At 44.4% G+C, this 27,203-nt stretch overlaps 1 protein-coding gene across 16 annotated transcripts in view; it reads right to left on the minus strand.

Annotated features, from left to right (window-relative positions):
* CADPS (calcium dependent secretion activator) overlaps positions 1 to 27,203 on the minus strand; it is a gene marked incomplete at both ends in the record, with an annotated part of 501,631 nt that overhangs the window by 281,799 nt on the left and 192,629 nt on the right. For all 16 annotated transcript variants that reach the window (XM_080714889.1, XM_080714888.1, XM_080714885.1 and 13 more), the window contains one exon: positions 3,576 to 3,656. In XM_080714889.1, the coding sequence (XP_080571015.1) occupies positions 3,576 to 3,656 (81 nt within the window). The remainder of the gene's footprint in view (positions 1 to 3,575; positions 3,657 to 27,203) is intronic.

Raw genomic sequence — 27,203 nt, forward strand, 5'->3', positions numbered from 1 at the left:
TAGCATCAGGACACTAAGGATGTGGTGTGGGGGGAGAGTCTTTGGTCAGTTCAGGGATGAGCATGATGCCTCATTATATACCAAGAGTTCATCTATGTGCCAGGCGTGGTGGCGCATGCTTGTAATCCCTGTGCTGGGGAGGCTGAGACAGGAGGATCGCACAGGTTCGAAGCCAGCCTCAGCTACTTAGTGAGGCTCTCAGCAACTTAGTGAGACTCTGTTTCCAAATAAAATATAAAATAGGTCTGGGAATATAGCTCAGAGGTAGAAGGCCTCTGGGTTCCATCCTCAGAACCACAAAAAAAAAAAAAGGAAAAAAAAGAGTTCATCTATGTTCTTTTAATTAAATTTATCCTAATATTAGTTTCTTAAATTATCATATGTTTGTTTCCTCTCATATGCAAAAGGTAGAGAAAAATACGAAAGAAACGGGATTCCAGCTAACTGAAGAGAGAAACCAGTAGGGCAGTGGAAGGGCACTGGAGATGGAAGGCGGGCAGGGGGAAATGAGCACTGAGGAATAACACTGTGTTCATAGATGAAGGTCCACTGCCCGACTTACTCCACGTAGGGGCTGGGCGTAGTGGTTGGATGCAGAGGGAGACACACCAGGTGCGTCATGTACGTGCATCTGAATCACTCTGAATCTCACGATGATGTATAGTAACGACACGCCAATAAAAGTATACGAATTACATCAGGCCTCAATGTAAAAACAAAGCAATTAAAGGTGTCCTGAACTTGTTTTTCAAATCCATGTGCAATTTTATTTAGAGGGGATGAATACTTACTAGTTGGGGTGTAACTGCTGTATTAAACAGCAGAGGAATGGATGAAATGATCTCCATTTTCTAGATAATCTACTGACAGGAGACACTGAGTTTACAGGAAAAGTTCTAAAGCTTTCCTGATGTATGCAGCCATTTTTGGCAGGATTTTCAAGCATAAGAGTCATCCACACTATCTAATCCAAGTCCATAACTGCATACTGTTTTTAGCCACCAGACTGACTTGACTATAAACTCTAAAGGTGTCCAAAAACAAACACAAAGCATCTTAGGGAAACTGCTTGAGCAGAACTGGAGGGATGCTTGTGGCTCCTGGAATTTCTCTCTGCTTTCTACGTCCAGGGTGATTTCTTCCTATACGTCCACATCCTGCGGCACCTCTCTCCACAGAGAATGGTTCACTGGTCAGCTCTACTCCCTGCCATACTCCCTGTAACTTCTGAGGCCTCTACCCTCTCACTCATGGCAGTGGCTCCAGTAGGAACGAGTGGGAAATGGCAGTTATGTATATTTTTGATATTTTATTCTTCCCGGACTTGTAGTATTAAGTATGGTTTAAAAACTTCATTAAGATATTCACTACTTTGATGGCTGAGTCTTGGGGCCTGTAATGTTCTGTACCTGAGGTAAGCTCCTGAGCCTGTTCCAACCTTCATTTTTATTTATGGTACTAGGGGTGGAATCCAAGAGTGTTTTATCTCTGAGTTACATTTTTTAATTTTTAAAAATTTTTTATTCTTATTTTTGGTACTGGGTATTGAAATTAGGGACATTCTACTTTTGAGATACATTTTCTGTCCCCTTTTTATTTTTTATTTTTTGAAACACTAAGTTGCTAAGGAGCTTGCTAAGTTGCCGAAGCTGGCCTTGAACCTGTGATCCCCCTCTCCCAGCCTCTCTAGTAGTGGGATTACTGGTATGCATTGCCACACCCAACTATTTTTTATTTTGAAACAGAGTCTTGCTAAGTGAGTGCATGGCTGGCCTTGAACCTGCAATACCATTGCCTCACCCTCCCAAATACTAAGGTTACTAGGCATGCACGCATAATCAGGCTAGGCCTGATATTAAGACAAACTTTAGGTGAGTGCAATTCTTCATGTAAATTTCCCCATATCTAAAACAAGAATGAAAACTGAAATGTCCTTGGAATGTGGTTTTCAGAGTTCACTTAGTTGTGTCCTGTACATAAAACACTGAGCATGCTTGACAAAGAGCCAGGACTCAATAAATACTATTAGCATTGCTACTAGGAATAACAGCACGAATGGTAGCATCAGCAGTAATGGTAGACAACATTCAGGTACAGTGGGTGACAATTAGAAAGGAGCTCAATCCTGGCACAGTCCTGTGCACTGGAGACTCAGGCAGGTAAACAAATGATCATCACCGAATTGGCCACTACACTGAAGTCTATGTGAGGTATGGTGTGAGCCCCAGGGTGAGCGGGGACTACTGACTGCTAAGCCGTCATTGCAGGTGGCCTGGAGGCTGAAGGCTGAGTTGTGCATTTGCTAAGCAGAGTGCAGAACAAAAGATCCTTCCAAGCTGAGACACCAGTGGTCGCAAAAATACTGAGCCTGCGCAGGGCCTGTTATCCGTGGATGGAGGCTTCTCTGCAGCTGGATCAGAGAGGTTGGACAGGACAGATGTGAGAGAAGAGGCAAATAAGTAAGTCAAGAGACTTGAATACATCTTAAAGAGGTTAGAGTTTGTGCTGGGGCAATGGGGTGGTCTATTTAAAGATTCTGAGGCTGTTTTCATATATTTTGGGGGGACACTGGGGAGTGAAACTAGGTACTCTTCCACTGAGCTACCTTTTAATTTTGTCAAATTTTGAGATAGGGCCTCATCTAGTTGGCCTCGGGCCATATATCCTCCTGCCTTATCCTCCTGAGTAACTGGGATTATAGACATGTGGTACTGCAGCTGGCCGTATGTGGGTTTCAAGATGGACACCATAGTGGGATGAACAGGAGACGGGAAGATTGGAGTCAGGGTGCCTAATAGGAGGCGGCTGCAGTTTCCGATGGGATGCTGCACCCGCCGGGTCCTGGTCTGGTGCCAGCAGCGGGCGGGACGACAGTCAGGAGCTCTCTGACTGCATTTAGGAGGCAGAACCAGCCAGGCTGGGTGACTGCAAAGGTGTGGAGTAGGAAAGAGAGGAGAGAGGAGAGGCTGGCCGAGGCTAGAGGCTTCCTCCATAGCAAGCGGCCATAGAACACGTAGGAAGCGGAAAACATGGGTGTCTACAGTGGTGGGAGGAAGATGAGGACTCAGAGTTTGAGTGCATTCAACTTGAAACGCCACGGAAATGTCTAAGTGGAAATTTCCAGTAGATGGTGGAAAAAATGAGCCTTGAATTTTGGAGGGAGCTGGAGGTCTGTGTGTGGGCATTCACTGGAGCTCAGGAAACAAACCCACGTGGCATCTCTGGGAGAGAGTGAGAGAGGAGGGTTGAAGGCCCAAGCAGAGTGACTGTCCCGCTCTGTCCTCGACTTTATCTTACTTAGGTATTCATTTATTTTTGTAATACTGGGGATTGAACCCAGGTCTGCACTACCACTGAGCTACACCCCTAACCCTTTTTGAGACAGGGTCTCCCTAAGTGTGCCCAGGCTGGCCTCGAACTTGTGATCCTCCTGCTTCAGTCCCTAAGTGGCTGGGATTATAGGTGTATGCCACAGCAACTTTCTCCACCATATCTTCTGATGGCCCTTAACACTCAGTGTGCATCCAAGGTCAGGCTTCAGCCGGTCTCTGGCAAATGTCCCCATGCTTCCTTACCCTGGCAATTTGGTCTGCCATCTGGAGACGTCCGTCCAACTCTCGTCTGATCTGGGCTGCCTGCTCATCCGGATTGTCCAGCTGCACAGAAGCACAAACATGCAGACTTTCAGTTTGGGTCACAACAGCCAATTAAACTCATAATGTTTCATCTTACATGCCCAGTCTGTGGTCCCGGGATATATTTCCCTAGAATACGATTCACATGACTGACACATCCCATTGGAGCGAAACCCCAGGTTAAGTTCTTTAAGGCAGAGGGCAACGTGGTCCGAGGCTGGAGACCCTTGAATGACCTTGAACCACTCTCTGCAGTGCTCTGCAGCAGTGTTTCTAATGGGGACCCAATGTGACACCTCTGTTTTTGCCCTATCAGGAAAGGGCTCACACAGCAGACACAAAGGAGGAGATGGCAGTGTAAGTACTCGAGATGCAGGGAGCAGGCGCAGCACGGACGCCCACAGCATATCCCCGGCTCCCAGACAGCTGATCCCCGCACCACGAGACATGAAGTAGTCACTGTATTCCTTCTCCCTGAGCCAGAGACCTCCACAGTCCTCCAGATGGCTACTTCCAACCGTGGGTTAGTATCTAGGATGAAATCTATCCCTGTCTTTACTGTTGACAAAAGCTATTAGGATTAAAGACCAGAACACCCAAGCATCAATAACCAAGGCACTCCCCCTCTTGGTTTAGTTTTCCCATCTGTTTTAGTTTTCCCTTTCCCATGAAAGGTTTGGTTATGTAATCTGCATCCCTTTCTATGAACCTATAAGAGGTCAACAAACGTTTATGCAAAAAGGCCACATATTAAAACTTTACATCACGAGGACCATGAGATTTCTGTCTCAGTCAATCAACTCTTCCACTGTCGTGAGAAAACAGCCAGAGACAATACAGACAATATGTAAATGAATGAACACCATTGTGTTCTAAAAAATTATTTACAACAAGTGGCAAGCCACAGTTAACCGATTCCTGTTCTAGGCATTTAAGTTTTCTCTTTGCCTCCAAGCCAGCCTAGCGTCATCCTTCAAACTGTAATTGAGTCTGCTTTTTCCAGCAAGACATGATTTATTATCTTCATGGAGAATCTTAATAAGAAACAGTAGTATTCAAATAAGATGGGCATTATTCATTTGTTTAGTACACATCAACCCGCAATAAAATGTTGCTTAGGAAATATATGAGTTCTCTAAGTCCCTTCCTTCTAAGAGCTATTTGCATTCAGAAATTTCAAGCTCTATGCTTCTTATATTATGAAACAGCATAGATAAGAAGTTACTTCTAATATGATATGAACAATAATACTAGAAAATTTATGGCCATACTTTTGAAGCATTGTGATTGGTCTTCTTTGATTTATTTCCCATGGGGAAAAAGTCCATCAAGCTATAACCCAGTGATTTTTTTTATGTTTTAAAATTTGAAATAGGGTCTTGCTAAGTTTCTGTGTCTGGCCTTGAACTTACAATCCTCCTGTCTCAGCCTCCCAAGTGTTGGGATCACCAGCATACCCCACCATGCCAGATTTTGCTGTCCACTTTTTGTGTGTGTGTGTGGTACTGGGGGGTAGGACCTAGGAGCTTTCTACCTCTGGTCTACACCCATAACTCTATTTTATAATTTATTTGGAAACAGAGTCTTACTAAGTTGCTGAGAGCCTCACTAAGTAGCTGAGGCTGGCTTCGAACCTGTACAATCTTCTTGTCTCAGCCTCTAAAGCACCAGGATTACAAGCGTGCACCACCACACACGGCTTGCTGTGCATTTTTATCCCATTTGATCTAGAAGTCAGCATTTCTTCATCTGCCCGTTCCACAGTTCTGGAGAGAGGAGGTACTTCCTAGCCCGTGAAGGCTGACCTGGGGCACCTGGCTGCGTGTTCTAAGACAGCAGATGTTGGAGGGTGCTCTTCTGAGAAGCCCCAGGATACTCCAGAAGTCAGGCCTCCGAAAGGTTCCGAGCAATGGTCAGAAGAGCAAGAGAAACACAGAAAGTCTCTGAGAAGTTCTATAGAAAGGAGAACCCCTTACACTCCGACTGACTCCACTATTTTATTTTATTTTATTGCAGTACTGAGGATGGAACCCAGGGGCATTCTACCTCTGAGCTGCACCCCCAGCTCTATTTTTATTCTTTATTTTTAAACAGGGTCTCACTGAGTTGCAAAGGGCCTCACTAAGTAGCTGAGGCTGTCCTTGAACTATGGTCCTCCAATCTCAGCCTCCCAAATGCTGGGATTACAAGCATGTGCCATCACGCCTGGCCGACTACTGTTTTTTAACCACAACTTACATTTTTATTTTTTTATCCGGGCATGGTGGTGCACGCTTGTAATCCCCATGCTTGGGAGGCGGAGACAGGAGGTTCACGCACGTTCAAAGCCAGCCGCATTGGCTTAAGAGACCCTGTTTCCAAATAAAAATATAAAAAAATGGGTCTGGGAGTGTAGCCCAGAGGTAGAAGGGTTTTGAGGAACCCCAGCACCACCAAAAAATATTTTTTAAAATTTTTATGCACCATGTCCATAGAATACCAGTTCGAAATTCTGTTCTAAATGAATGTAAAGCAATCACCCAGTCAACAAGCGCTGACTTGTGATCCACCAGACCACCACTAGCTGAAAGCACGCGCTAGGAACGGTGTCCTTGGTGTCGTCTTTAAGCTCCCATGAGCTGCTTCTCTTTTATTCCCTAGGCAGGTCCAAGAGTTTTTCAGATCTGGGTGCAAACTTACTTGGATGATTCAGAAACGTCTTGTTCAAAATGCACAGGCAGCTGAAGCATCCAGCTGCTTCTCTGAGAAGCAGCATTATGGATTCGTTAGGGGCTGAGGAGGGATTTGATAGCAGGATACAGTGTTCATGCAGGTTAAAAGTGAAAAGGGAGAACCCAGCCAAAGAGCCCAGCCTGTCGCCTGAGTTTCAGAGAGACTGAGTTCTCCCACTGGTCTCCAGGAAGGCAACAGAGAAAGCTGGTGGAGATGACAGGGAAGGTCATACTGGGCTCCACTCATCCATGCAAGTATTCATTCATTCATTCATTCATTCATTCATTCATTTATTTAAAAAATTGTATACTTCTTTATTTACTTTATCTCATGGGGATGCTAGATCCCGGAGGGTATGCACCAAGTTGGTTTTATATTTTTATTTTTATTTATTTATTTTTGGTACTAGGGGTTGAACCCAGGGGCATTCTATCTCCAGGCTACTCCCCGTAGCCCAAGTTTTAAATTTCTTATTTGGAAATGGTCTCACTAAGTTGCAGAGGGCCTCACTAAGTTGCCAAGGCTGGCTTTGAACCTGTGATCCTCCTGTCTCAGCCTCCCAAGTACTGAGATTACAAGTGTGTGCCACCATGCCCAGCCTGGTTTTCACTTTTTAAAAAATACTTTTAATGGTGCATTGTAGAGGATAACAAGGTTCCAAGTACAAACACACATGCACATAGCACTTGGTGTATTCCTCTCCAGATCCCGCTCCATATCCCACCCCTTTCCCTGCACATAATAATGAGTTTGGGGGCGATATCTTCATATATGGGCAGAGTATTATTTGAACTGTTTTCTTCATTCATCAAAGTTTTTGATATTCAAGATATTGGAATAGAGAAAGGAACAAGACAGACCCAGTCCCTGACTCCACGGAGCTCAACTCTAGCAAAAAGAAGTATGGCTATTTGAACAATTTGGGCAGAAAGGAGAAGGAATTAGACTTTATTGATGTCTAAAACAAACACCAAGTCTGCTCCAACTTGTTTTGTAGCCTTTTCTAAAGGGTCCCAAGAAACAGAAAGGAGAAGGATCCTGAGGTCAAGGAAAGCCTGCCTTGAAAACGGATCACATGTGTCAGCATAACAGAGAGTCCAAGAGACTTCTCTGCTTAACTGCATTCACTTTGCCTTTTATCAAAGGATCTCACTGAAAACAAACATTCCATAGAGCAATTAGGGAAACCTCACACTTCCAAACAGCGAGACACCTTTAAAGGGGTAGGTAGCATTAGCCCCATTTTCTGGATGAAGAAACTGGGTCCCAGTTAGGAGGACGAACAGCCCCAGATCCCAGGGCTGGGGAGGGGCACCGGTCGCCTGAGCCTGCCTCTGCTCTGCCTCCAGCTGGCGCTCCTGCCACGCAGTCTGTTGGCTTCCTTCCTAGGCACCTCGTTTTGGGTTTCTAACTTGTCCTGACAGTCGTATAACTCAGCATCACTATTTTGCACCTTGTAGACACTGATCAGTTTGATGCATAGAGCTACCCTGGGGTGGTGGTGGCAGAGAAGACCTCAGCCCTCTGTCACCTGTGGCTGGTCATTTTTTCTGGGGAGCCTGCACAGTGCCAGAGTACTCACCAAGGACTGATACAAGGGTGTCCTTTTGCTGAAGCCTCTTGGTAGGAGGGTGACCTTGGGAAAGTTACTTAATCCATTCTATCTAAGTTTGGCATAAAAATTAGCAAGAGTCATAAAGTGCTCAGCCCAGTGCCTGGCAGGCAGCAAACCCTCAGGAAAGATGGCTGGGGTTATTTAGTTAACAGAGTGGTCAGGCTGGCTACACTTCTGACATGGACCACAAGGAGCAGCAAAGATACAGAGAGGGCACCCGTGGTGCTGGTGAGCAGGGCTCCCATCCCTTGACAGTTTCCCTGGCTTCTTGGAGTCTCCCACTTTCTTCAGGGCCCAGTCCCTTTGCTCTGTTGGGCTTTAATTTAATTAGCAGGAGTGACCGGAAGGCGGACATGGCTACCTGATTGTTAATGATGTACAGAAAGGAAGAAAAGGACAAGGCCACCAAAGCTCTCTGAAAAATTCTGGCTGATAGAGCAGCCCACTGCATGAAATCTAAACACATAAAGGGAAATCAAGTAATTACCTCTTCAAGTGCTGGAGAGGAAGAGACAGATTGTGGGCTTCCATGGAAACGAGGTTCTGTTTACTGCTCTGGTCTTTTCCGCCCAGGGAAGGAAAGATCGGCTGGAGAACTGAACCAAGGGCAGAGCTCTCGCGTCGACAGCTCATTACGGTTCAAATGCTCATGTGTGTGGAGGCTTTACCTAATTAGACAAATCATCTCCTCACAAGCAGAGGTCAAGGCAGAGGCAGGGTGGTTGTTCTGACTTGTCAGTCAAGCAAAGGGAACTGCTTCCTTGGGCTTTTAATTTACAGCTTTAATACTTTCATTGGTACACTGCAATTATACATCGGAGGGAGGTTCAGAGTGGTACGTTCATGGTGCACGCGGCACTTGTGCATTTCCCTTTGCAGCCCATGCCGCTTCCCCCCTCCCTTGCTGTGCATCTGAGTGATGCCTTTATATGAGTCTGGCGTGACTGAAGCTGCGCCCTCTGCAAGCACAAGCGTTCTCTCCTCTCCACCTCCCTCCCCTGTCCCCCTTCACCGTCCTGGTCCCTGTCTCATTAACTAATGTCCTTTTTGTTTCCTATTTATTCTCTAACTTCCACATATGAGAGGAAACACATGGCTTTGACTTTCCGAGACTGGCTGATCTTACTCAGAATGCCATTCTCTAGTGCCATCTATTTTCCTGCAAATGGCATGATTTTGGCCTCTTCTTTTTTGTGTGTGTGCGGTACTGGGGTTCCTGGAAGCCCTTCTACCTCCAGGCTACACTCCCAGACCTATTTTATACTTTTTTTAAATTTAGAAACAGGGTCTCTTAAGCCAGTGAGGCTGGCTCTGAACCAGCGCGATCCTCCTGTCTCCGCCTCCCAAGCACAGGGATTACAAGCGCGCGCCACCACGCCCGGCAGGCCTCTTCTTTTAAAATGGAGAACTGAGCCCAGCTCTGAGCAGGTGCAGAGAGCGCGTACCCCCACCCCCTGAGTTGAAGGGACTCGAGCCTGTGGCTCAGGAGGGTAGTTGGTCAGACTGGCACATACTTGAAATCCCACGCTGAGACAGCAAGACTGTAGGTTTGAGGCCAGCCTCAGCAACTTAGCAAGACTCTTATCCCCTTAGTGAGAACTTGTTTCCAAATTTAAAGTAAGGCTGGAGGAGTATCTTGGAGTTAGAATGACCCTGAGTTAAATCCCTACCACCAAGTAATAATAACAATAACAACAACAACAACAACAACAACAACATCATCATCATCATCAACAGTAGCAACAGCAGCTATCAGAAGAGTGTGAGAAGAATCATGAGCCTCAGACCCCCCCCCCCACCCAGGGTTGGCCTTGACAATGTGCCAGGAGACATCCTTGGGCACCAGCTGTCCTTGGAGATGCCTGACCGCTGTAGGGCTCTGGTGACATTGTAGCAGGCAAATCCAACCCAGGATTCTTTCAAAGTCATTTTTATGATTGCTAAGAGGCAGCCTTCAGCCAAGCAAAGAAAGATGTGATTCAAATATGTGGAAGAATCTAAGCAGAAATAGGCAAATGGCTTTATGTATTATTTGAATAATTGCTCCGCTTTCTGAAACAAAAACAACAACAACAATAACAGAAAACGATGGTATTCAGCCTCAAAATAAATGGACCGACTTTAGTTTCAGGACTAAAATGAAAATGACCCAGAACTGTGCCTGGGAGGAGCTCTGGCATGATGTAGTAACTGTGGGCTGGGAGCATGGTCTCTGCTGAGCTCTGTGGCCTTGCTGGACACCAGGACCCCTCGGCATGCTCTGCTGAGGCCTCTGGAAGGGCTGGCTCCTCCTGACCCTCTGCACAGATTGTCTTTGTACATACTGTTCCTCATGTGTGGCACATACTTCCTTCTCTCCCCCTCGGGTAGTCCCCTCTTACCCTCCATTCCTCAGCCCCGCAGCACACACTCTGGGGGCCCTCCAGGCTCCTTGAATGGCCCATCGCATGTCTTGCTTGCATGCACCATGGCAACTGTAACTCCATGTAACCATGAAGCTGCAGGAAGGCATGGATGAGGGTGATCATCTGCATTACCAACACCCAACATGGTAGCAAGTACAGACCGGGCTTTGAGTGAATAAGTCCTGGAGGAATCTAGCAACTGCCTGCCTGGTCAATTAACCATGACCTGCGGAGGGAATGTGGCCTGCTTAGAGCCATGTAATAATCAGAGGCTGGCGGCAAATTCCCAGTCTGTGAACTTCTGGTCTGCTATGCCTTGCTGCTGAGTGGCTACTGTTCTCTGCAGAAACAGGTAGAAGCTGACTGTTACCCATTTGTCTATGAGAGGCCTGTTCCTGATAAAGAAGCCTCAGTCCTAGGCTCTGAGGGATGGGGTGCCCTGGGATGCAGGGCTACTGAGGCAGCCGCTCAGTTTGTTGCTTCTGCACTTTGTGGCTCAGCCCCCGGTCTGAGGGATCAGAATCTGAGAGGGAGGCTGCTAAGAAGCTCTGTGCAGGAGGGTAGCCACACCTCCAGCTAGCCAGACAGCCCCACCCACATTTTTTTTTTTTTTTTAAATTCTTCAGAGTGCTCCAGAGACTGCTGCTTTCCTGATGCACTGCAGTCCTGGAAAGTTACAGCCAGGACCAGTCCATCAGTTCCCAAACAGGAGTTCCTGCCTCAAGAATGTATGGAGGCTGGGCCTGAGGCTCTGTTATGGCTTCAAGCTGGCTCCTGCCTCTGGTGCCTCTCCTCCTGACAGTCCACTGTCAGTGCTAAGGCTGTAGCATGCGGTCAGCGGGTCCAGGTTCTCACCCTGCCTTTCCACTTCAAAGCCGAGTGACCCTGAGCCAGCTACTGGACCTCTCTGAGCCTTAGCTTTTATTTCTTTCTAATTCCTTTGACTCTAAAACAAAAATAACAGTAATAGCACCCACTTCACAGAGCAGAGTAGAGGTGAAACGGGATGGCACGTGCATGATGACTGAGGTGCTGGGCACGAGGACCCGTTCGTGGAATCTAAGCAGACCTCGGTCCTCAGCAGTGCAGTCAGCTGTGATTACCCTGGCACAAGCTCTGATTAGAACAACTCTGAGTGGGGCAGGGCAGCTCCCTCTCCCAGGCAAGGCCCTGTGCTTTACAAAGTTAATAGTTTGCCTGTCATTTGAGGAATAACTATCTCTGTATGGAGCGTTTATCCCTTAGAAAGAAAAACAGAGATTTGGAATCAGAAACCTGGAGCTCTAACATAACTCCTTACTGTGTGACAGAGCCCTCGACCTCTCTGAGCAGTTGTGCCTGTAGCTTCAAAATGCCGTAGGGGACTAGTGCACCAATGATAAGAACTAATGTGTGCACATGATGCAGGTTCTGCACATTATAGGTACATCATGCTCTATCATCAGCAGTCAAGGAGAATCAGGTGAAATCTCCAGCCTCACCTCCCATCTGAGTCTGTTCCAGTGTTATGTGTAGAAAGAACATGGAGTGAGGGGTCCTATGCACAGGAGATACTCCCTTATTTGAAGGGGGGTTAAAATAAGACCACTGGTATTTTTCTTCACTATGCCTTATCTCCTCTGGGAGAAGACTTTCAGAATGCACAACCCTCCACTGCCAAATGCGCAGTTTAGCTCCCAGCTCCTGCCAGGCAACAGGAACTGCTGTTTTTACATTTTTTCTTTCTTTTTTTCTTTTTACTGGTTAATTGTAGTCATACAGTCCATCTCAATGCAGTCCAAGATGGTAAAGGGCTGGGAGACAGCTCAATTCACCTGCACTACTGGGAGAACACAGAGAACTGAAGTCATTCAAAGAAGAGTGCAGGCCCCGTCCATCCGGATGGGAGCTCAACAGCCATGCCCAGAGCAGAGAGGAGGCAGGTGGCTCTGTTCAGAGAAGACAGAGTTCAGGTCCGGTCTAACCCTTCACAGCTGTGCAGTCACCTCCAAGTCCCTCTCAGCCATCTCTTCTTTGTACCCACGTCCTCGGGCCAGGCTGCCTGAGTCTCCAGCCTGGACCAGTGGTTCACCTCTTGCATGCTCTCTTGCAGCTCTCTGATACAGCGGCTCTCCATCCTGGCCACGAGTTACAATCCCGAGAGGATCCTGTTGTCCAGGCTGCACCCAAACCAACTAGACATTTTGTGTGGGAGCACAAGCAAGTGCACGTGCAAGTGTGTGTATATGCATACATTTATATTTATATATGTGTATACACACACATATATATGTATATATATATATATATGTATACACACATGTATACTTTCCAAGTGATTCCAGTATGCAGCAAATATTGGGAACTTCTAACAAAATTCAGTGGTTCTCAAACTTCACTGCACATGACAGTCCATTACAGACAGAGATCTGGGCCTCACCCCAGGAAAGTCTGATGTAGTAGACCTGGGATGAGCCCCAAGAATCTGCTTCTCTCTCGGTCTCCTGGCAATGCTGCTGCTGCGAGCCACACTTGGAGAACAGGGCTCTAGCCCCTGCTGACTGCAGCCTGCACATCCCTCCCAAGTGTATTTGCTTCTATTCCGCTCCTGCACTCTGTCTTAGTAACTTTCCATCTTCCTTGGCAGCAGGAGTCTGAGGTCCTCGCAGAGCCTAGGGAGCTGTCCCCATGTGGCTTCTGTGTAGCTTTCCAATCTCTTCCCTCTCCTCCCCACTCTGTCTTGCTCTGTAGGCTCAAGTTATTCCACACTTCTTCCTCTGAGTCTAAAACAGGTGTGACCCCTGGCATGCTCCCCCCTCCTCTATCATCTCTTTCTGGTGAACACTAAACCATTAATCCACATTCTAACTCTGATGCTGTGTCCTTAGGAGCCCTCTTAAAACAGTTTCCTCAGCCGGGTGTGGTGGTGTATGCATGTAATCCCAGTACTTGGGAGGCTGAAACAGGAAGATCACAGGTTCTTGGCCAGCCTCAGCAACCCATGAAGCCTTCCACAACTTAGTGAGACCCTGTTTCAAAATATAGAATACAAATTCGGGCTGGGGTGTAGCTCTGAAGTAGAATGCCCCTGGGTTCCATCTCCAGAACCACAAAAAGAAAAAATAAAACCAATCATCCAACCAACCAACCAACCAACCAACAAACACCAATTTCCTCTGGGCTCCCCTACCACCCTGAACCTCCTCATTTACCACCTTCATCACACAAGCAGGCTTTGCTTCTTGTTCTGTTCCCAAGGTCACCCCTAAGGGTGACCTTGTCTATTTTGTTCACTAATAACCACCAGTGATTGATGCATGATGCCTGGAGGGCAGGCAAGAAATATTTGCATGGTTAAATCTTAGATGGAGACACTAACATCTACTTAGGGGTTGTTTCATGAGTTAATGAGATGTTAGTCCAAGCCTAACAAGTCTCATCTCTTGGTGTGACACCTGGCATTTAGTAGGTGGCCACATCATTATCTAAGCAGACTTCTTAATGTAAACATCAAGTCTAAACTTAACTCCTTGCTGAATGAATCAATGCAATTGAGTACTGAAGTGCAAGCAGAGGAGTGTGTATCCAGTGTGTATCCACCTGTGTAAGAGATCCTATGGAGAAGCACACATTCTCATCTATAAATCACAGAGCCTCCATGTCAATTAAAACTCAAGCAAAGCAGTGTAATTTCAGGGTCTGAGAACTGTCAATGAGAAAAACTGACTAGCCTGGTGTAAGCCACAGAGATGTGAACCAATTAAATGCTGAACATCTCGGTTTCTGCATCCAAAACTTGGGAATACCAATATTCAACTATTTAGAAAATGTTCACTAGACATGTGTTTTTTCATAGTATGTAAGTACTGTGCTAGGAGCCATGAGAATAAGATAAACTCACAACTTGATAACTTTCAGGATTATTTCAAGAACAAAAAAGGGGTAATTTCTAAAATTAGTCAAGTATATAAACACAAATGATCATTTTCATTGTCAGTAGTCATGTGTGTGTGTGTTTGTACGCACATGCTTGCATATGTGTGCATTGAATCCCAGGCCATAGAACTACACACCCTTACCTCAGTCATTAGGTTCTCAATTTATTTTTTTTATTTTCGTAGTCCTGGGGGTCAAACCCAGGGCTATGAACATGCTAGACAGGCGCTGTACCACTGAAGCCATGACCCTAGCTCTAATTTTAGTTTTTACTAATTTCTGAAATCCAGTTCAAGCTGACAACTTGATGGAAAACAGCCACTTTTCCCAAATGAGCCAAAGATGGCTTGATTTTATGGAGATTCTGATTTGATTATATGAAAAATAAAAAATGTTTTGTGCTGTTGAGTAATTTTGCTCTTTCAGTAGCATGGAGTCATGATAAACTAGGCATGTTGGCTTGTGCCTGTAATCCCAGTACTTGGGAGGCTGAGAAAGGAGGATCAAAGGTTTGAGGCCAGCTGTGAAAAATAAATAAATAAAATAAAAGGCCTTAGATGTAACTTCAAGGTAGAATGTCCCTATGTTCACTCTCTAGTACAAAAAGAAAAGTAAGTATAGCATACAAATCTTGTTTGTAAGGCCGGGCGTGGTGGCGCACGCTTGTAATCCCCACGCTTGGGAGGAGGAGACAGGAGGATTGTGCAGGTTCGAAGCCAGCCTTGCTGGCTTAAGAGACTCTCTTTACAAATAAAAATATAAAATAGGCCTGGGAGTATAGTCCAGAGGTAAAAAGGTTTCCAGGAACCCCAGTACCCCCCCCCCCACACACACCAAATAAAAAACAAAACCTTGTTTGTAAATGGCAAAAATAATGTGCTCAACAGAAAGTACAGAAAATTCAATGTGGTCTAAAATATCTAACAAAACTGAATGCTTTTCCTAAATATAAGCATTCCTTAGTTTAAAGGGACGTGAATTTCATTTTCAAATATTGATAATGTAGTACTTAAGTTATTCGCAAGGTCAAGAAGAAACTGAGTTTTTGAGTTGCTGCAGTAATGGCTTTGGAGAATGTGTGTGTGTGTGTGTGTGTGTGTGTGTGTGTGTGTGTGTGTGTGTAAGAGAGAGTCCAAGGAGGAAGAAAACATTAAACTCTACAATTCACAGAGCTGCCCATGTCAATTAAGACTGAAGCAAGGAGGTGTATTTCTAGGATATGAGAACTGTCAAAGGCACTACTGTTTCCTTTGAGCAGCATGTTACAGACACAAGATGTGCCTCATTTCTAGTCCCAGGCTGATCAATGCACAAGTACCTGGAGAAGCTGGGCCTATTCATGCATCTACCCACATCTATCATTATCTCATTTTGCCTGCCCCAAATATGTGTCTGCCATGCTGTTACCATTGTTCAAAGCCAAAAATATTGATAGAGGGTGGGTTTCACCTTGATTAAGACCTGTCAAAGGAACAATTGGTTCTTGGTATCTAATCCATAATCAAGTAGATGTATTCTTTTATTAGTTCTTTTTAATGTATCTGTGGGCAAGAGGAGGAGGTGACATTAAAAAGGGTGAGGCCCCCAATTCTCCAACAGATGGAGAATAGTGAATGACTAACAAAAATCCTAATTATATCATCAGCAATTATTAAATACTTTCTGCTTATAATGTACTACTATATTGTGTGCTACAGGGGAGCAAAAGCAGCAGGTTAATACTTGTACTAACACAAGTGACGGTTCTTGAATTCAAATATATCAATGTCTAACTGTAGCCATAGTCAACAAGTTGGGAGAAGAGAGAGAGAGAGGAGAGAGAGAGAGAGAGAGAGAGAGAGAGAGGAGAGAGGAGAGAGGAGAGGGGAGAGGGGGGAGGGGGGAGGGGAGGGGGGAGAGAGGGGGGAGAGAGGGGGGAGAGAGGAGAGAGGAGAGAGGAGAGAGAGAGGAGAGAAGAGAGAGGAGAGAGGAGAGAGGAGAAAGAGAAGAGAGGAGAGAGAGAAAATATGTGTGTGTGGGAGCACTGGAGATTGAACCCAGGAGCATTCTCCCTCCTTACAGAAGAAACATAAATAATTATTCAGGAAGTGAATTAAAAAGAGGAAGTGAATTAATGTGAAGAGGTTAATTTCGTCCACTGAGGCTTAACCCTGAAATCTCAGGGGCTTAATTCGACAGAGTGTTTCTTGCTTACTCTGCCCGTCACCACTGATTCTCGCAGACTGTCTTCCGTGTGACCACTCAGGGATCCAGGCAGATGGAAGCACCCCATTTTGTGCCTGTGCTATTTTAATATACAGCTTCCAGCCTCAAGGCATCCAGAGTGTGAGAATATAATTAGGCTTTTCTATCAGAGGAATAGCTTGACTTAAGCTCCATTTTGTAAAATCGCCATTTTGTAACCTTGTATGAGTTCATGTTCTTTTGTAAAGTTATCATTTCCTGGAAATTGCAAGTGCCAAATGCTCCCCACACCCCCTCCAGCCAATAGCACAAAGATTATGAAGCTATGCTCCCACCAATGAAAGCACTGCCAGCACAGGAGCCTTGCATTAGAAATAAAAGACCTAAGCCGGGCGTGGTGGTGTATGCTTGTAATCCCAGCATTTGAGAGGCTGAGACAGGAGAATGATCAAGGTTTGAGGACAGTCTTAGCTACTTAGGAAGACCCTGTTCCAAAATAAAGAATAAAAAATGGGGCTGGGGATGCAGCTTAGCTTGGAGATAGAATGCCCCTGGGTTCAATCCCCAGTACTGCAAAATACCCAGCAGGCTCATCCATTTTGTCCTTATGCACCCGGCTGTCTGTCCTGGTGGCAGAATCGCTTTTCCCAGCTACTTTGAACATGTGTATTTTCTTATGATGGACAGAAATTTATTTCTAACAGGGTACAAAGAATGTGTAGAAAATTCATAGCCTGTTTGCTAACTACATTATGGACCAACATAACTGCAAAAGAAACTAGAAAATGTAAGGAAATACATAAGATATTTCATAAGTATTACTTGTTTCTGACATACCCCAAACAACAAACAAACAAACAACCCTGATATGGATTCTGGTTGAAGTGTTTTAAGAATACAGACTCTATCTGGAGTATTCGGGAAATGCTAGTCTCTCTCTTTTATGTGTCCTATATGGACAATTCCACATCAATTCAAATTAACTCAAGTGAACATAATTAAATTTGCATTGAGAAAGGCAAACATGACCTTGGCTTAAAGGAGGTAAACAGAAGAAGGCAGTAATCTCTCTCCTCTGAGAGAAAACCCTGCAAATAAGCAGTATTTTAACTACTATAAATTAAAAACAACATCGACTGAATTATACATATCTTGCAATGGGAGGTTCAAATCAAGATGGCCCTGGGGGGGGTCTCATAATCTCATTTCTCCTTAATGTACCAACAATTTTCCAGGCTGAGAAACAATTGAGTGGCAGACCACAATCAAGATAAATGACTTCTCATCTTTTAAAATTTTATTTGTAACTCAAGACACCAGGCTCATCCTCTAAGAAACTGGTTATGAGATCAAATAGTTCATTGGCTGATGTTGCTCTTTCATACTGACAAAAGCTCTCAAGTTGAATGTGCTTACTGAAGTTGAGGCCAGCGCCTGAGGGGATGCTCTTTAGACCCTGTAGAGAAAGCATTTTGTAGCGATGTTAGCGAATTCTAACTCTCCCATAAATTACTACAAAATCTCAAATGGAACAAGACCTTACCCAAGGACCTCAATTTTATTGCCATTAGAAAAAGATCTTACCAAGGTGTTTTATTATTTTTGAGAGATTATTGTGAATGGAATTGTTTTCTGGACATCTTTTTACCACTCTTGGGTATCGTTCCAAAGTGACTGATATCAGAATATTAGAGTAATACATGCATACCCATTCTTATAACAGCACAATTCATCATAACCAAATTATGGAACCAACCCAGGTGTCTATCAAGAGATGAGTGGATCACAAAATCATGGGATATACACACAACGGAAATGTACTCAGCAATAAAGGAGAACAAACTGATATGATTTGCAGGAAAATCGATGAACCTATAGAACTTTATGTTAAGTGAGATTAGCCAGTCACAGATAGCGAAGGGTCATGTGTTTTCTTCCATATGGAGAAACTAGGAAGTAACCGGGATACAGGAAGGACTTTATAATGGAGGTGAAACTCTAGCGAGGGAGGTGGTTTTGGGGAGGGGGCATGCAAAGGGAGAATTAATGAAAGAAACACTTCCACTGACATTGTATAGATGCGTGAGAATACCAACGCCAATCTCAGAATCTTGTATGGGGAGGGAGCCGGGGGGGAACCCACCAAGTGCTAGACGCACATGTATGTCACCATCACCATGAACTATGTTATGATGTACCAATAAAATATACAAAGAAAAAAGAAAAGGACAGGAAAGTGATCATGAAATGGGGACTGTGTTTAAAAGCCGTACCAAGTATATGTATCAGGTCAATAATTTTGCCCTTTTATGCAACATTAGGGGACACAGAACTGATAGAAAGGCAGAATGATGCCTTTCTGCAAGATCCTTGTAGTCTAAGTTAGGAGAGTGGGAAAAATACGTTTCTGAGAAATAGTTTTAATATGACGTGAAGACTAAATAATTTTCATGTTAACAGATCAGCCAGCGCCTGATATAAAATAGCTACTCAATATATATTTGTTGAGTGTTTGCCTATAAATATCTTATCCTTCCTATATTAGCAAACCCTCAGTATTCTAAGTTAATCTACGTGGTTTTTTTTTTTTAACTCATTTTGTCCCACAATCTCAGATGTGGAACATACATAAGAATGCAAATATAGTATATTATATGTAGCTATATAACATGTGCTGTAATTATATAATAACATGATTATAGCATACTAACAATATATAATTATATCCTATAGCAACAAAATTAATAATAAAATATTGACAAGAATATAACAAATTATAGTATAGTATTATAATGACAACTATAACATTAATTAAAATATAATCTAATATTATTAATTATATTGTTAAAGATTATTATTTCCATCTAGATCATGATTTCCCCTATTTTAGCAAACCTGAATCGTCAATGTCATAGAAATATTTGCCATATAGAAAACCTAGGACTCTATGGGTTAAGCTGACAAAATTATTCTCTGTGTTTCATCATCTAACACATTAGGGCCATCATTATCATCGGTACTCGATAAGGGATGACTGGATCAGCTTACCTAGTCATTTTATTCAGTAAAAATAAAAGAATGACCTAAAAATCTATGGTTTGAAGAAAATGAGATACCTAAATAGATACAAAAATGCTTCAAAAAGGTGAAAGGAATGTGCAGAGATTGTTATTATCTTTAGTGGTATTTCCCCTCCTTTTAATCCCGTAGGTATTTTGCTGACATTTTCACAAAACGTGCACTCTGAATTTCTTACCCCAAATTCTGCTATAGAGATATCAAATCATGATGCCACACGGCCCCTGCTGGTTTCAGACAATGCTTAATGGACTCTGCTTTCCGCAGCCTGACATGCAGTCGAATTGGAAACTGGCTGATTAAAAAATTTAGAGTCAACATATGCAGCTAGCCTGCATGGAACAAGATAACGCCCTGGGTGACAGCCTGTGGCTTTGATGTAGGCTGGTTGGAGGGATCTTACACTGCTGATAGGAAGTTGGACATGCACCCAGAGAGGAGAAAATTCTGAAAAATTCACAGGCTTCCTTATCATTAATAATTAATCTCTAAGTCAACAAGCACTGGCAAGTTATACTGGAGAAAAGCCAGGGACTGGAGCTACCTCCCTCTGCAGTTATTAACTTCACGGCAGCCTTTGGTTTCTTATCAGAAGGGCAGAGTGGCAAAAACCCAGGAGACAGTCTTCAACATAAACTATAACATCAGCCGTCATCATTTATAAGATGGAGTGTCGCGTGTCTCCCTAACCATTGTCTTCCTAGCTGTCTCCCTTGCTTCAAGAAAATGAGATTGTGATTCTACATGAATCCAGACTAGTCTTTTTTTTGGGGGGGGGAGTTCTGGGGATTGAACTCAGGGGCATTCTATCCGTGAGCTATTCCCACAGTCCTCCCAAGGACTGGGGTCACAGGCATGGGCCACCACACCTAACTCAGACTGGGGGTTTTTAATGACAAAATTCTGTCCATCTGTGTGGGCCAGTGGCTATCACCCAGGTAGGGAGAGAGGAGCAGTTCCCCCCAATCTCAAGATGCTTGGCAAAGTCCAGAGATATTGCTGGTGTCAGGATTGAGGTAAAGGTGCTACTGGCATCATTGCCAGATGGTAAAGATGGTAAAATGACATCCTGGCAGAGGCCAGGAATGTCATTCAACATCTTGTAATGCCTAGACAAGGAATATTCCAGTCCACACATCACTAGTGCAGAGGTGAGGAAGCTCGCCGTCGATGCCAATCACAGAAGGCACGATGCTCTGCCCTGACATCATCCGGTCATGGGGGAGAGAAGGCTGCTAAGCCAACACGAGGCTTAACTTCATGGTGTTAATCCTTTAGCTCTTAAACCCTTTCCAATATTACCCACTGGGCTGAGATCTGTAGTAATTTGAGGAAGGAATGAGATAAGAATGTGAATTTTGACAGTTGATATTGTGGTTAAGAAATTCATTCCAGAAGGGGCCAGGTTTGCGAGAATAAGCCAGATAGGTATCTGGGAACTTGCTTTGGTGTTTATCACACCGAGGCGTGTAAGACTCAGGGCTTCACCTACTGTGTCCTGCTGGGAGGGTTCTGAGTGGATTGGTCTTTCCCAGTCGATGCACCACAGCCCAAGCCTGGCCAGGTAGCTGTTCAGAGGGAAGGGTAATGAGAACACACAACAAACTCTCCTTGATTCAAAAGCCAAAGACACGGCCTGGAACCAATCAAAGTGAGAGGAAGAAAGTAGACAAGCTGGGGGCAGGGGAGAAGTAGAGGAGGAGTGGGGCATCTAGGCAGGGATTGTACTGCCCCTCGCTGGATTTACTTTCAGATAAAAGCAGAAGAACATTGTGTGTGTGGAGGGGGGTGAGGCAATGGCACAGGCCTGTAGTCCTGATACTTGGGAGGCTGAAACAGGAGGATTACAAGTTTGAGGCCACTCTCAACAACTTAGCGAGAACCTTATTTCAAAATAAAAATAAGGGCTTAGAGGTAGAATGCCTCTGGATTCAATCTCCAGTACCAAAACAAATAAGTAAATAGAAGTAGAAAACCCCAACTTTTTTTTTTTTTAACAAGGCAAAGTCTATTCTTTTCCTTTCCTGCAAAATTCCATTTTTAGTTACCTTTTTAGGTTTGACAGTGTCCTATTTCATAAAAAGAATGCTTGATTCCAACATCTGTGTTTCTGGGGGTTCTTTCAGTGGAATGAGAAATCACAGTGATCTTGTTAAGGACAAAGGCTCACAAGGAGTTCATTTCACAGGAGAAGCTCTGGGGACAGCTGCTCTTCCAAGAGAAGGTCCCTTACAGCGAGGGAGAGCTGGAGACTTCCAGGCCCCGAAGGATGATTCTCTGTTAAAACATACTTTATGCACTGATGTCCGTATTTCTTCATGAAGAATTTTTACATGAACAAAGCTAAAAAGGAGGGACACGGATGGACGCCAGGTGCATCGGGGCTGGAGGCATAGACCATATTGGGACATTCACACCCTCCAGGGCTCATGAAGAGGTATGTGACCTGGCCCTACTGTCTCCAATTGTCATTCCAGGGACATTCACCACCAAGAATATATAAGCAGGGAGTGGGTAAAGATGAGGAGAGGGAATTGAAAGGAAGGACCAGGAACCCATTCAGGTTCCTGCAGCATTAGCCCAGGATGAGACTGCTGTAGCTCTTCTCTCCTCCTCATGAGACTTCCTCCTGCTTCACCTCCAAGAAAATCATGGGCAGAGATTGGGATGCCCAAAAGAAAGCAAGCCTCTAACTTTCCCTGTCCTGCTGCATTACAGCTGATTGGTTGCTCTGCCATCTGGGCAAATCTAACACACAAAGAGCAGTGGAGAGAGAGCAGGGTGGAGGAGGGCACGCGACTGCTGCCTGGTGTGGCAAAGGTGTCTGGGCCTCGGATGGCCCAGAATCCAAGGACGATGGAGGAAGGTTTAGTATTATTAATATTAGCCTATTAGTATCATTTACACACATATCCAAGACCAGAAATTCTTGAGGATGGGAACTCTGATAGGGCCTTGAAGAAATCCATACATGGTGGGAAAAGTTTTTGTTGGTTGGCCAAGCTGCATTAGCAAAATCCCACACTGGCTTCTTCCTTAAAGCTCAACCTGCGAATGCTTGCTAGAGAACCCTGTTCTGAAGAGATGGGGCTCCTCGGCTGCTGACTCCATGACTATACTGCCTTGACAGCATCTCCAGGGTTCCTCTTCCCTCTCTCCCCCTTCCTTCCTTCCTTCCTTCCTTCCTTCCTTCCTTCCTTCCTTCCTTTCTCCCTCCCTCCCTTCTTTCTTCCTTCTTTTCTTCTTTATTAGGAGCCTTCTACTCCAAGTAACACCCCTAGTCCTTTTCATTTTTGACTTTGAAACAAGGTCTCACTAAGTTACTGAGCATTTTGCTAATAATTGCTGAGGCTGGCCTCAAACCTGCAATCCTTCCGTCTCAGCCTTCTAAATACTTATTTATAGGCATGTGCCACCACACCCAGTACCTTTTATTTTTATTTTCATTTTGAAACAGTAGCTGAGGGACTTACTGAGTTGCTGAGGTGAGCTTTGAACCTGTGTGCCTCCTGTCTCAACCTCCCAAGTCCTAGGATTACAGGCATGCACCACTGTGCTGGTTTCCTCCTCTTTATTCTAAATTTTGCTCTGTCATTGGTGAGGAGGCAGGGGGGAGGCTGGTGTGGATGCCAGGGCAGGAAGAATGGTACTTCAGTCCTTTAGTTCTCCAGAGAACTTCATCTGGGGAAAACTCATATCAAAAGAGCCACATTGCGCCTGCACCTGGGGGTGAGTTCCAAAGTATTCATTGCAGGGCTGTCTTATTAACTAACGAATTCAAAGGTAGTCAGGGAATAATCACAAGGAAGGAAAGTGAGCTATTTTGGGAAGCACAAGGAACAGAGAGAGTTTGGGAAGGTGGCGGCCTCCTTCTTTAATAACTGAAACCCTATTTCACACCCCACAGATTTCTTGACTATGTCCTGATATCACAATAACAGTGCTTCTAAAATCAAGGCAAGAAGAACTCCTCCTTCTCCTTTTAACATTAGAACTGTGTTCAGGATCTATTTTTTTTCCACTGTTCATTCTACTTTAGCATAGAGAATCTATGCTGCTAGGAGGCAATGAATCTCTAAATGACCAGAAAATGCCGGGAAGGACTTGAGTTTAACTGAGAGCCCTCGCAGGGAAGTACAAGCATCGGGAGTCAGGTGTTCAGGGCTGCCTTTGACACGTGCTCCTGAAGCACCACTCCACGTGTTAGCCTCCACAGACCACCAGCATCCACCAAGCCATGAGACTTAAATCAGGCTATTTGAAGACTTTCTTGCATTTTACTCTTCAGCAGAGTAAGAAGCGGAGGGGCCAGGAAGATAGCTTCACATTTCTAAACTTTTACTTAAGAGATATGTGTTTCTGGAAAACAATAATGATAAAGAACACAACAACTTCCTAAAAGGGACTGTCCCAGAGACAGTTTACTCTTCCCTTCTTTCTTTCCTACTTCTCACAAATATTTATTACACATAGACTGAGCCAGGCAGTGTGCTAGGAGCTGGGTATACAACGATGAGCATCAACAGACTGGCTTTCCCTCATGGACTTTGTAATCTAGCTAGGGATTGAAATATTAATCAAATTACCATGCACATTAATGTGCACTTACAAAGAGATCATTGCTTCCTAGGATGAGATGAAGACTCTGTGAAAGAAGTTTGACCTTAGAGTGGGAACTAAAGCCTGGTAGAGTGGGTAGGCGCATTTCACACAGGAATGGTGTGTGCCAAGGGTCCATGGCAGGAAGAAATGCAGAAGCCAGTCAGCATGGGGGAGCACAGACCGAAGTGGGGGCTCGTGTGGGATTCGCTGGGGAGACAGGCAGAGCTCAAGCCAGGAAGGGCATCTTGTAGGTCTGGGGAGAGCTGGGCATCTCCATTCCAGAAGCAACATATGGTACAGTGGGGAGCGTAAGAAACAAAGAGGAGTGAGATTAGCATGGCATGAAGGTCGCATGAAGGTCACAGTGGCTGATGGAGAGAATGTACGGAAGGTGACGGGTGAATCCAGCTGTTCCTAAGAGTGGCATAGTGCCAAGTGCCTACTGTGGGCTAGTGAGGGATGAAAACATTAGTAAGTTGTAGCTTGTGCAGCATGGAGATTTGTGACTACAATTCAGTACAGAAGGACTTATTTGTTTACTTATTTATCTATGGTACTGGGGATTGACCCACAGGGTGTTCTACCTCCGAGCTACACCCCTAGCCTTATTGTAGTTTTCATTTTGAAACAGGGTCTCGCTGAGTTGCTGAGGCTGCCCTTGAACCTGTGACAATCCTCAGCCTCCCAAGTACTGGGATTACAGTCATGTGCCATTGTGCCTGGCAAGAGGGACTTTTAAATATTCGAATACACGCGCTTGCATTTTAGAATAGTTATGGATTTAGAGAATGCTGCAAAGAACGTGCACAGAGTTCTTGTATACTCCACAGCCGGTTTCCCTTATATTTGATGTGTCATGGTTCATTTATCAAAACTAGAGAATGAAATATCCGTATGTCACTATTACCTGGGCTCCATCATTGATGTGGCCCTCCTGAGTTTGCCCCCTGTATCCTTTCCATGTTCCAGATTCTATCAAGGATGCCCCACTGCATTGCTAACATACTCAGTGCCTTTAGGCAATGCCAGTCTCTCAGACTGTCCTTGTTTTTCATAACCTTGATAGTTTTGATGGGTACTGAACAGGCATTTTGTAGAATGTCCTTTGATTTGGATTTGCCCATTATTTTTATTTTGAATACACTGAGTTTATGGGCTTGGGAGGTAAAGACCACAGAAGTGAATATCCATTCTCAATACATCATATTAAGGCTATATACTATTGACCTGTTACAGATATCAACCCTGATCATCCAGTCACTACTTGTAGTCAAATGCTATGAAGTTACCCTCATTAACTTTGCAAGATACTTTTTAAAAATAAAAAATAGAAAGGGCTTGGAAGGTAGAATACCACTGGGTTCAATCCCTAGCACCTAAAAAGAAGGTATGGTGCAAGTTATGTGCCACCTCTTTTTATGTACCTACATAAATTATTTATAATTATTCTGAATAAGAGACTTATCTTCTATCTTTATCCTTGATCTATTTGTTCAGTTAATTATTTATTACAGAATTAACTTAGGGTTGTTTTACACCCAGAGTTAGTACCCATACTATGTTGTTTAATCTATTGCTCAGATTTGGCCACTGGGAGTTCTTTCTGTTGGTTCCCATATCCTTTGACATGGGTCCATGATTATGGAATCATTTTTTAACCCCTTTACTCTTTGGTCCTACCTGATGCTACAGGCTCATCTTGTATATTGCTTAACCCAGCTCTAGAACCAGCCATTTCTCCAATAAGCCATACGTTCTTTTCCAATAAGTTCTTTTCATGGAAGAACAGTATCAGAAATCAAGACACAGAGCCAGGCAAGGAGGTGCACACCTGTAATTCCAGTACTTAGGAGAGTGAAACAGGAAGATCACAGATTTAACGCTAACATCAGCAACCTAGCAAGACCCTCACTGACTTAGTGAGACCCTGTTTCAAAGTAAAAAAAAAAAAAAAAAAAAAAAGGACTGGGTGTGTGGCTCAGAGGTAGAATGCCCCTGGGTTCAATCCCTGGTACAAAAAATCAATCAGTCAATCAAGATATGGGCACTCGGTGTGCTTATTGCTACTTGAAAGGGAAGCATTTTTATCCATGAGTCAGATCAGATGGGAACATTGATGATTAAGGAGAGTAAGTAACTTGTCCCAAAAAAAAGGCAGAGCTGAGACTGATCCAAACAGCCTTTCCTCCATTTATTTTCCTGTGTGGGAATACCCTGTATCTCACTCGGGCCATAATGTCATGAGGTGGCCCATGCACACTGGAGGAAACTGATCCACAATGAATTTCAAGTGAGGGTCTGCCTTTGCATAAGTAGATCCCCTATGTTTGACTACAGTGACTGATCATTAGGGACATTGTATGTAATGGTTCATGTCACCAGAAGTTCTTGTTCTTAGCTAGTTTAGAAAAAATAGCCAGAACTACACTACCACAAGCTTAAGCAGAGTTTTATTATTATAAAGGTAGAAAGAAGGAACAGAACAATCAAAGTACTGTGTCAGAGGGACACAATGGAGTGCCTTGAAAGTAAGACATGGGGGTCTCTAAATACATAACTTTTTTTTAAAAATTAGAATTCATTATTTCCCGTCTCCCATCCTGCTTAACCATAGTCCTCTTTTCCCACCAAAATCTGGTCTGTGCATTTTGAGATGGCGACTTGTTGAACACATGCATTCTGAGAGCATGGCTTGCTTAGGGAGCTCCCAAGCATGCACTGGCTAAGGAGGAGTGTGTTTTGAGCCATCCTAGACTAGAGAATTGGTCACTATTATAAACGCCCTTTGGTATTTGCTTCCCCCCCATGTAGTAATGACCAAAAGCTGCTGGTCTCATGTTACTTCTCAATTGACAGCTGTGATGAGGCTGCCATCGAGCAGGACATCTGTAGCAGCTGCCACAGCAGCCTGGGGACAGCCTCAACAAGGGTGCACTTCCTTTAAGGCCACAGCTCAGAATATCGGGAGCAGCTTTGCTTGTGGCGATCAACAGCCTTGTTTGCATGGATTAGGGTTGGGGGCCAGGGGGGCAAGCCCTCCCATCTGTTCTTGTTTTT

The sequence above is a fragment of the Muscardinus avellanarius genome (genome assembly GCF_963383645.1).
Source record: "Muscardinus avellanarius genome assembly, chromosome: 18".
NCBI classification, from domain to species: Eukaryota; Metazoa; Chordata; class Mammalia; order Rodentia; family Gliridae; genus Muscardinus; species Muscardinus avellanarius.